Source organism: Primulina tabacum, unplaced genomic scaffold, assembly GCF_025594145.1.
Source record: "Primulina tabacum isolate GXHZ01 unplaced genomic scaffold, ASM2559414v2 Contig436, whole genome shotgun sequence".
In the NCBI taxonomy this organism is placed as follows: Eukaryota; Viridiplantae; Streptophyta; class Magnoliopsida; order Lamiales; family Gesneriaceae; genus Primulina; species Primulina tabacum.
The window spans coordinates 70,010-82,403 of record NW_027459748.1 but is presented as its reverse complement, the minus strand read 5'-3'; the positions used below and the strand labels follow the sequence as shown (position 1 = coordinate 82,403).

At 31.8% G+C, this 12,394-nt stretch overlaps 1 protein-coding gene across 1 annotated transcript; it reads right to left on the bottom strand.

The window, feature by feature from the left end:
• Positions 1-3,316: 3,316 nt before the first annotated feature.
• LOC142534245 (early light-induced protein 1, chloroplastic-like) lies at positions 3,317-4,378 on the bottom strand. Its single transcript, XM_075641186.1, has 3 exons — positions 4,122-4,378; positions 3,864-3,956; positions 3,317-3,758 (listed from the first exon to the last, which is right to left on the bottom strand). Exons 1-3 carry the CDS (start codon positions 4,263-4,265, stop codon positions 3,414-3,416), a joined length of 582 nt encoding a protein of 193 aa, XP_075497301.1. The 5' UTR covers positions 4,266-4,378; the 3' UTR covers positions 3,317-3,413.
• Positions 4,379-12,394: the final 8,016 nt, after the last annotated feature.

Sequence of the window (12,394 nt, the reverse complement as noted above, 5' to 3'; positions counted from 1 at the left end):
CGTGCTCTGCTCCGTGTGGGGGTCCGTGTGTGTGCGTAAAAGGAAGGACTCGGGAAGAAGAAGGGACACGCACCCCCTGCTAGGATCCGTCTAGGGGTCCGTGTAGCCTCGGAAATTTGACACTTCGAAGAGAGCAAAGGCACGGGCCCCGTGTAGGGGTCCGTGAAAGGGTCTGTGTACCTGCGGTAATTGGAAACTCACGAAAATTCTGAACACGCAATGTTTGTCATTCTAGACTCAATTGTACGGACCATGAACCGACACCCCGAGACCCATCCTAGCATGCCATAACACCAAACCAATTCGTACAAACTCCCAAAGCAACGATGTTCACCCTACGACGCATATCATTCAAAAACGTGGCAATTGACATCGAAACGTTTCCTACGACTTTTAAGGTACTCGACTGCCTATCGACACTAAACGACGTATCAAATAATAACCCAACATCATACTAAGCATACCTAAACGCAGCAACGATCACCTGTCGATCCCCAACGAAGCCTGCAACAATAAAATCTCAAGAACATATCAACACATATTTTCTAAAAAACGCAGTTTGAGCAGCACCACGAAAAACACCATAACTCACTCAATTTTTATCTAAATATTTCGAATTTACTGTCAAATCGAAGGCATCGAAAAGTTCTACAATTTTTGTGTTGAAAGTTTTCTCAGAATCACGACCGAAAGATCGCAGTATTTAATAAGACAGCAAAAACGCGTTTTCAGATCTAAAAATTATTTCAAAACTGATCCGAACCATTTTCCGCTCAAACGACGAATGTAACACATGAATTTTTATGCATAAAAATTAACACAACACATAATATGACGAGATCGATGCAAAAAGAACAGAATATACGTGCCTTTGATATTCAAAAATACTGTAACGACAATACCGAAGCGGGGAGTGATGCGAGGTTGATCCGGGACGATCGTGGCGCTAAAATCTTTGAAGAAAACACACGAAAATACGCTGGAAAATCAGAGGGCTAGGGGCGGCTGCTGAAAGTGGAAGAACCCTAGGTTTTTCTCTCTTTTAAAAATCTGAAAATAAGATGTGTAGGGTGTGTTGTGTGTTTTAGTGTGTGTAAAAACGTGTGAGTGTGTGTAACGTGTGTGTGGGTTTTTAATTAGGAGAAATTAGTGCTAAATTAACTAATTAAAAATACTAATTAAAGGTTAACACACACTAATTTAATCAAACTCCTCATTTAAAATAATTACACACTAATTTTAAAAGTTCTAAACTCTTAAATTAATAAATACATAAATAAGGCTTTAAAATGCCTCATCCTTAACTTAAAATAAAATACCATCTTTTGAAATTGCCCAAAAATCGTCACCGGTCTTTTCCTCGATCCAGCCTCGAATAATCGCCTGAACATGAAACTCGAAGAACATTTTAACGTGCATCACATAACATGAATAATTTAAAATAATGTATTTAAATAAATCATGCATCGCTAAGACTTCTTTTAAAATTAATTATATGCTTTAATAATTAAATAAATGCATGGGTTATACGTGTACTGAATTTGGGCACTGCATCAAACTTCATCTTCATATGCGATTTAGAGTGAGAAAACTTCATGAAGATGATTTTGCATCTGAAAAAGTGGAGAATCACAATGATGATATTGAGTTAATTTAAACAATGATTTAATATCATAAAATAAAAAACTGCATCTTATTTTTTTTATAAGTAATGTTATCTCCACCTATATCAGTCAGTGATTTAATATCCTAAAATAAAAATAAAATAAAAAATACTTTAGAGATATTAATATATAATATCACTAAATATTATAAAAACTAATTTAAAAAAATTGTTTAGGTGGAGGCCTAGGCGGCAAGGTGCTAGGCGATAAGTAGCCAATCGTTTACCGTTTTTTAGAATACTGAAAAATTATAAATGAAATTTAAATTTTTTTTGGTAATTAATAATTTTGCTACTGAGTTTACCATATTCAGAATAAGAAGATCTAATCGTTTGAGTAGGATTAATAGAATTTAATTAAATTGTTATATGTATAAATTATGATATTTTTATGTTGTTTCACCTTATTAAATATTCATAAAGATTTTAAAACAATAAAATATTTAAACCATTTTCCATTTTGTCATGCAACTATAGTAATTTATGGTGCCCAATTGATTGCTTTTTGTCCTCTTGTTGGGGTAGACGAGTTTTTTTTGCCTCGGATCTTTGCAATATGTTTATTTCTAGTGTACAATTGATTTTTTTTGTCCTCTTGTTGAGATAGACATGTTCCTCCTTTCGTTACTCTATTAACTTTATTTATGTCTTCTTTTCCCAAAAGTGCCTCAAATCAATTATTTTTAATTTTTGAGATCTTATGTAATGAACTATATACATTTTATCCACACGGGTTTTTTCCAGTATGCTTATGTCCTCACTCCCAGAATTATCTCAAGTCAAACATTATTATATTTGAAGTTCTTATGTGATGATGTCATGAAAATAAGATGTATCTTGATGATATGCATAGTATTTAACAAATATTTTAAACTATACTCAACTGTACAGTCTCGTACCAGCACAGTTTTGGAATCTCGTTCATTCTTGGAAGGGGTATATCCCTATTTAATTTGTTTTTCAATAATTTTTCAATCCAATTAAAACATTAGTTAAATAAGGGTCAAATAAAATTTTTATAAAAATTATTTTTTAATATATGTGAAAATACACAAACCTAAATCAATAAGATTGAGGAAGTAGCATTTTTTCAGAAAATTCAAAAAATACATTCCTTAAGTTTCCTACTTTCGCTAGGGTAGTGTAAATCGCCAAATTTATTTTTTGTGTAATAACTAATAAGTTGATATTTTTAATTTAATTAACTCATTTCTACTGATATCTAAATATTATTGTTACTAAACCAATTAACATGTTGACATTAGCACTCAACACAAAAATAAATAAAAAAAAAATTAATAAAACGATATCATAATGATTGCAATTATTTAGGAAAACATATTCTGCATAAAAAAAATGTTTGAAAAATTAAAAACACTTGTTCATTAACATTATAAAATCTAAATATAATATTAATGAGGATGGTAATAGTAATAATAAAAAATGCAAAAAATAAAAAAATAATAATAACAATTATAATAATATGAACAACAAAAGTAATCAAAAAGCATGTGATTTCCATCTTTTGCTTGATTAAATAATTATGTTTCTTTATTTTTTTATTTTTTTAGTAGAATAAAAAAATTATATCAACGTCTTTTGTTAGATAAAAATTTAGTAATTACTGTTCAAATATTAAAAAAAAACTGAAAATTATTTAATCAAACATTCTCACTTATATTATTCAAATATACATCATTGTTTACAGTCTACACACCACACGATATTAACACTATCATACACAAAACATTCAGACAAGAGTCCCACCCTTGACATACTCGGTGTAAGCCAAAGCTATCAATCCTACCATTGCAAGCCTTCCATTCCAAAGCTCTGCATCAGATGTCATCAATCCCCGCGATTTCGAATCCGCGCTCACTCCTTTAAACAACGGCACAAGTGATGCCACGGATAGCAAAACAGTCGTCCCGAGAAACCACGGGATCCCTCCGTTTTGTATTTGCGAGAAGATATCCTGTCCTCTGGTTAATTCTACTGCGATGGCTGACACGAATCCGATCATGGCTAGACGACCGTTGATCCTCTCCGGGCCAGGCCCGTCAAAGGCCATTATGTTTGTAATCTTGGTGCTTTCCTGCATGCACGTAGATTGAGCTCACATGTGAATATATGAATAATGAATGTATTATGTATCGTATTAATTGTAACAACAAGAAATATTGTTTGGATTTGAATTAACCTCGGGTTGCGGCGGTGCAGGAGGTGTTGAAAACAACTTAGGAGGAATTGGAACTGCTGCTTTTTCTTTCTCTCCAGTGACATCATCACCATCCTGTTGAATCAAGAATTAATAAACTCCAATATTATTAATTAATATATATTATTTACTTAAAAAATGTACATCATAAACTTTGCATAAGTAGTACTATAAGATCTGCGGATCACTTTTTTTGTTATTTAACCACAATCATTCAATAGTTTCACATTATATATATACCTCAGCCATGCTTCGAATTCTGAACTTTAAATCCCTCTTAAAAAGTGACGCGCTCTTCAAAGGTACAAACTGGTTCAAACCAACTGTTCTTGAATTAAAACCAGCTCCACAGATCATTTGCATCCCCGTTGCTGCAGCTGCCATATTGTGTATTTAGTCTGAAAGAAAACTGAGAATTTTTCTACTTATTTTAATAATCAAAATAAGTTGTTTTGGTACAAAAGTCGTATCTGGTTTGAATATGGGAGTGTGTTGGGATTGTGGGTTTATTTATAGATGCAATATCCGAGCTTTTTGTGCGGAGAAATTGTGGGTATTTCTTGTTCCACGTAAAATTGTTATTATTCGCACAACACCGTATGAATATGAACTCATAGGCACCGCACAGGTTTCATTTCAGGATGTGTACGGCTATAAAATTCTAGTTGGGTCGGTGTATGAAATTATGTACGTAGATATAATTATTTCACACAAAATTCAAACTATGTGTAACCTTTCTCTGTAATAACATAATAAAATAATGGTGTCAAAATTAAAATGAGGATGTTGAGATCCAAAGGTCGTTATGAGGATTTTGGAATATGTTATGTTATGTGAGGCATTTTTATTTTGAGTCTATTTTTCGTCAAAGTCTTAATATTTTTTCAGACATATCGATTAGATGGGAAAATAATATTTTTATCAACTGAGTTGTCTCATTTTGTGTTTAATAATTGGTCCATTAAGTATTCAAAGTTTAGTTTTAGCACGTAGTAAATTTGATTAGTTTTTTCTCTTAATCCTATTTTATCGAAGTGTTGTTATGGCATCAGAATTATTGATGTAACACTGAAATTTTTTACTTGTCTAGTGTCGCATCAGCAATTTATAGGAAAATAGTTGTAAATTAAATTTATTGCACCAAAATCTAATTTTGACGAGTTAATGGACTAAAATACGAAATTAAATGAGTTACCATACTAAAAGGTTATCTTTCCATCATCAGATCCATTGTGATAATGACAAATCTCATTATACTAATAAAAGTTAATTACATATTTAACTTTAGTTATTAAATAGTTCTTTATTAAATTTCTGTAATGTGTATCCTATATTGTCCTTGTCTGATGACTAGTATAATTTCATTGATTATTTCGCATGTTCAATGATGTCATAGGTAGATAATTGCTGAAGTAGACGAACGTGAAGTAATAGGGTACCATTTTTCTATGCATTCTAACCGTAGTCGTATCCAAGAAATTAGCGAAGTCTTTGGCCGGTTCAATGAAGGAAAACCGGTCCGGAATTAGACCGATACCAAAGTAAAACAACGTATTTTATTTCATCGATTTCTTAAAGTGCAACAATAATAGCTCATATATAACTTCATAGTTTACAATGATTGACGCAGTAAATGTTTTGTGTAATTTCACAGGTTTTGTATTTTGGTGAAGTAATTGATGCGAATGACTTCGTTGTTATGAAACTATGATGAAGTAAATATATTTTATACCTTCGCCATAGTTGTTATTTGTTGAAATATTTGGTATTTTGTTACTTCACAATTTACATTTATTGACGAAGTAGTCAATTTAAAAGACTGCATTTTTTTTTGTATTATAATGAAGTATTTAATAAAGAACGACTTCACAATTATTGAGTTGTGGTGAAGTAAATTCTTTCTTTGACTTCGACAAAATTTTAATATGACGAATTATTTTGTTTTTTATTACTTCATCATTTAGTTTATTGTTGAATTAAATAATCATATTTTATTGCAACACAATTTTAATTTAACGAAGTAATTCTTGATCATCACCGCACTAATTTAATAAAGTAGTGAAGTAAAAACATATTTTTCACTTTATAAAAATAATTTAAGTAGTATACAATAATACCACCATAAACACACACATATAACTTAAAATATTCATTTGATTCATAAATTATCCATCTAAAAATGATGAAAATCCACGAATCCACAAGTTTATCTACCAATCCACGAGTATATATCCACAAATACACCAGTATTATCCAAAAATATATACAAAAAGCCAAATGTGTATATCCACAAGTATATCCTAACATGCACAATGACAAACCAAAGATTTAGCACAACGCACAGGATCTATTTAAGCACCTACATAAGAGTAGACGAATTCGCTCCATTCACTTCTTGCTTCATCATATTGAGATTGGTTGCACTATTTGTAACGCCCCAGATTCGAATACTGTCCTCACTGTACCAAGACGAGTCTTTACAGCGTGCTTATATCCTCACTCACACGCACCATAGAAAACTTCCCAGGGGTCACCCCATCCCAAAATTGCCTCAAGTCAAGCACGCTTAACTTTGGAGTTATTATGTGATGAGCTACCGAAAAAAAGATACACATTCTTGATATGAGTAGTACCAATCAAATCTTTTAAGCCCTCCTCAACTGCACAGTCTCATACCTGAACAGTTTCGGAATCCCTCTCCTTCCGATGTAAGATCGGTTCATTCATGTTCCTTCCGCCTAGAAGCCTGTCAGGAGCCGCTCATTGTCCGTGCAACCTCATAGCACCGGCGATCACCCCCCGCCCTCTTCGGCCCTAGGCCTCACATGCCCACCAGCTTCCGCTTGGTTCATCCTCGAACCACACCGTACTAGGAGAGGTCGGCTCTGATACCAACTGTAACTGTGATTAGGACTGGCAAAAATCAGAAAATTCCCGACCCTTCCCGACTTTCGACCCGGGCCCGACCCGAAATTTTCCCAACCCGAATGGTCGGGATTTTTCCCCACCCGCTCAGAATCGGGAAAGGGATCGGGAATATAGGATATACCCGACGGGATTCCCAACCCGACCCGAATATATTAATAAATTTAAAGATTTAATTTTATTTGAAAAATAGACTAAAATACTAATTTTATTTATTGAATTAAAATATATTTTTTTAAATTTAATAAATTTAATCTATACATAATATTTATACTTATTTGGGTTATTTTATATATATTTAAGATTTTATTAACTTATATGTATATATTCTTAAATTAGTTAGTCATATTAGTAGTTAGAGAACAAATGGAAAACGAAAAGAAATTTAAAAAAAAAATCAAGAATAGTATAGAATGTATCTTTGTCCACCCATCATTTGCTTTTAAGATATATGAAAAATATTGTTTCGCTTAGGTATATTTTAGTAATTTACTTCAAATACAATCATAATACTATATTTTAGTAATTTACTTCAAATACAATCATAATACTAAAACGTTTTAGTAATTTTATATTTATATTAGGTATATTTTACAATGACAAGCTACATTTGATTTTATCCGTCAAAAAAAAAAAGACCTAAATGAATCTTATTAATTTGATTTGATTAAAAAATATTAAATTTTATACTTAAAATATATATTTTTATAAATATAAATCGGATCAAAATCTAGGTCATATTAAAAAGTGCAAATATTTAAAACATTCTTCAAATTTAATTTCTCATATCTAACAACAATAATAATAAAATGAAATGATGAAAATAAAAAATGAACAGAATGAATGACTCACTATTTTAATTTTCCATTAATGATTTATCTTAATTTCAATGTTAATGTGAAACTAGTAATATTTAAAATTGTAACTCATTTTTAAATTCATTTCAATCATGATATTAATTTCTCCTATTAAATAATGATTAAGATATTATTCTTGCACTAAAGAAAGTGAGAATTTTAAAATTATATCTTAATTCACCTCCTTCTAAATTACAGGAAAAATTATATTATCTCTTGGGAAATTAAAATATATATTGGTTATGTTTTTCAAATCTATCTTTATTTTTATGTCAAATTATCCGAATAGATAATTGATTTCCCATGTGTTAAAATTATTGATTAGTCTTCAAATTAATCTCTAAAGCCTAATTACTACTTATTCATAAATTACCGTGACCTACCAAATTCCTAATCCCTCCCACAACCCACGTTTTAGGCACATTTTTATACATTCAATATTAAATAAATTACAATCTTCATTCTTTCTTCTTAGCTTATAAAGAAAGCATGTTTACAAATTGGTTTCTTTCTATTTAATATGAAATTATTATTATTTAAAAGTTGTAACTCATTTTCATAAATTCCTTTCAATGTGATAATAACTTCTCCTAATTAAATTATCAACCTTTCATGTCACTTTTGTGTATTATATAAATCCTCCCAACCCATTTTCATTTTTCTTACAAAGATAGTGGAGAGATAAGCCATAAACCCTATATTTTATCACCATCAAATTTACCAAGTACTATTCCAAATCATTTCATTTTGTCAAATTGCCACCCCCAACTTATTCCTTTCCATACTAGTATCTTCTCATTCTTTTTATTAAATTAGAGTAGTGACATAAGGATTGAAGGACACTGAAAATAATCGTCTTTTATGTGGATACATCGGGTATTTTGTACTTGAGGATATTTAAGGAATTCTTTTATGAAATATAATTCTTAGGTTATGACATGAAGTTGATGATAGAAGATGATCAATAATAGTTTCCACTATATCAAGCTGAGATCGAGGTAAGTGGGCTTTTGCTATGTATTTCTTTGTAACTTAAACTTTGTATAAGTATTTCATGACATGCGTGTATGTGTGTCAAATCATTTTCGAAAAATGCTATTATATATTTTATAAAATCTCGATCGATGAACGATATGTTCCTTCTATTTCTGATTTTCTTTGATTCCGCTGAATTCATTCAAAAATCCTGATAAGTGTTGTTTGATACATCTGATTCTGTGTTGCACTGTTATGATTCGAGTGGGATATAGAACGACGATTGTAAATTCTATATGGCCCCCCATCAGTGGGTATAAAATTGTGTTATGGCCCCATCAGTGGGTATAAAATTGTGTTCTGTATGGCCCCCATCAGTGGGTATAAAACTGTGTTTTGGCCTCACCCCTTAGAGGACTAACATATGGGGGATAATTTGACCATGGAAAACGAGATGATTAACAGTGTTTTCGTTTGTTCTGATTTGTTCTGTTCTAAACTGTCTGATAATCTCTGTTTCGCATTTAGATTCTGATTCTGATCTGATATGATATACTACGTTTTGAAAATCAGTTTGCAATATGGGTTTTAAATTATATTTATATGTACTTGTGGTAATCGATCATCCCCCACTTGCTGAGTGTTTTCCAAAACACTCACCTATTATTTCCCTCCTCAGATAAGAATGAAAAGGAACTTGAAAAGGAAGAGCATACATAATCTTGGGCTGATGAAAAAGGAGACATTTAGAAGTGCTACTATTATTTGATTTTTGTTGTCTCTATGATGATAAGTTTTAGCTTCCGCTGATGTATTTGGTTATGTTTTGTACTTTGGGATGTAAGAACAAATTTCGTCATGAAATAATAAACTGGTTTTTGGTTAAATTTTATACTATGAGGTTTGTTGTTTTTGAATTTTATTTGAAAACAACGCCGATGCCACTCTCCCAGGTTCGGAGCGTGACAATAACGCCCCAGATTCGACGATTGTCCTCACTATACAAAGACGAGTCTTTCCAGCGTGCTTATGTCCTCACTCACACGTACCCTAGGAAACTTCCCAGAGGGTCACCCATCCCAAAATTGCCCCAAGTCAAGCACACTTAACTTTGGAGTTCTTAAGTGATGAGCTACCGAAAAGAAGATGCACATTCTTGATATGAGTAGTACCATTCAAATCTTTTAAGCCCTCCTCAACTGTACAGTCTCATACCTGAACAGTTTCTCAATCCCTCTCCTTCCGATGTAAGATCGGTTCATTCATGTTCCCTCCGCCTAGAAGCCTCCCAGGAGCCGCTCATTGTCCGAGCAACCTCATAGCACCGGTGATGACCCCCCGCTCTCTTCGGCCTCGGGCCTCACACTATTGGTTCTTGATTGATCATGCAGACTGAAATGTAAAAAGTAAGTACAAGATGCATTAGATTAATTAATAAGATCATTCATCCAAAAAAATGACAATATCTACAAATCCACAAAAATTTATTGTTTATTCTCCGGTCCAGAGGGTACCTAGCAGAAATCTTCGGGTTTGAATTTAAGCTATTTATAGTTGATAAGATTCAAAGTAAAATATAAGGACAATAAAATCAAAATTTAAGTAGTGTACAAATGAAATAACTTTTACGACAGTGGGGATTTAAATGTTCTGCAAATGGTTATGCCATATTTAGAGGACAGTGTCATTTCCATGTGAACATTCTTACAAGGAGAAGTCAAAAGGTAAGAGAGGGGACGGCTACAGCTAAAGCATTTAAATGTAAAAAAACAAAGTTAATATCGAAAGTGACAAATTCTGTAAATTTATTTTTGCTCACTTTTCTGCAATATGAAACAATTCCTTAACCCTAATCAACAGTAGACCCGATCACTCACTAATCATATATCATAAACACCACTGTCACAAATAAAGACCAAATCATATGCATATAAACAACAAAACTAGGCATATCATAAACAACAAAATAAAGGGCAAAACAACATATCAATTATCATAATATACATATTACCATATGCATATATATCCCAATGGAAACAAATTATCCCAACCATTAATTTTAATAGCATAAATTCCCGAATTAATAATTATATAGATTTCATGTGCACATATCTCAATGGCAGCAGTTTATCTCAATAAGAAACTAGAGCATATCATAAAGAAGAAACTTATCATCCTCTCCAACTGTAGATTTTCAGATTCAACTATCTCTTTCATGTACCTCATCACACAATATCCACATTCAACAGAACCATTTTGTTTTAGATTACCCTATATATAATGAAATTGAAAAGTTAATGCAATAATCACATTCCAAATAATAAGAACAATTCATTCATGTCTTCATACATAAGCACAACTCATATTGGCGATTGTTTAGAACACGATATTTGAGAAATACCCTTCCAGGAATTGTATATTTTAACCTCACTTCATTTTAAAAAGTAAAATTTTTTTTTTTTTCATATTTATAAGTGAATGCATTCAAAATCTACTACTTATTTGGTCATTATAGTTTTCCATGCATCGTCTCGGTTTCTGTTAGCCGTACAGTCCAATAAATATATCATAATTTTATCTTCTTTGATGATAGTCAAGATCCAATGGTACCTGCAAAAATGAAAATATGACATTGACTAGTATTAAATAACTAAACTCTTACCCAGTGTTGTATGGGATAAGGCAGATGATGTCTCTACACACTGCTTCCAACTGGTCAATAATATGTCGTGATAAGTCACGACCATCTTTACCAATTGGGCATGTAGGTATGCTTTCGGGATCCACAAATGAAATATAATCAGCCATGTCTTCTTCTCTCAAATATTTGTAGAGGTGACTGCACTCAAATATTACATAACTTGGTTATAAATGTTTCAAAGTATAGACAAGTTCCACATAAAATAATAAATATGCAAAAAACACAATAAGTTAGATATAACATACCCATGTAAATCAAAATTTGTCTGGCGTCTATCTCTCTCATCTCCATAAAACGTAAGATATCTTCTTTTAGAAATCATATGTTTTTAGGACGTCCAAACATAGCGCCCTCAAACTCTAAGTATATGGTCTCCAATTCATTCATCAATCTAACAGCATGCGAGTAGATATACTTGCATGCCATGAGTAATGTTTTTTCAATAACCTTGAATATCCTTGAACTTGTCAGCTGACCAGGAACATCCGAAAGAGCAAATAGTTGAGGTTTCCCCTTCTTCTACAATTTAGAATTTTCATACAATTATTCTAAACTAAACCATTGTCCAAGCAACATAAATGCCAATTGCAAACACAAAATCAAGATAAAACTTAAAGTATTTGTGTCTTTAGATAAATTATCCATAATAATAATAATAACAAAAATATAAACGTGACATAAATAATAACAATAAGACAAATATATATATATATAAACATTACATAAATAATAACAATAAAAAAACATGATAAAAGTGCATAATATAATTTTTTAAAGCAGATAACATATCTTTTCTTGTCCCTAAATAAACATGCCATAAAAGTAAAAATCATCATTGTTTCTTGTTCATTTCCCAGACATCCTCGTTTTCTAATCTAAAGTATCTTTCATGAACAAGAATACAATGAGGATCAACATCATCAATTGGTCGAGACTCTAGAATACTAGTCCAACCATCATCATCTCCCTCATTACATCTATTTGGCACTGGGAGCACAATAGACCATCATTTTTAATGGGTCGTCAATATAAAAGACTTGATTGACTTGACTTGC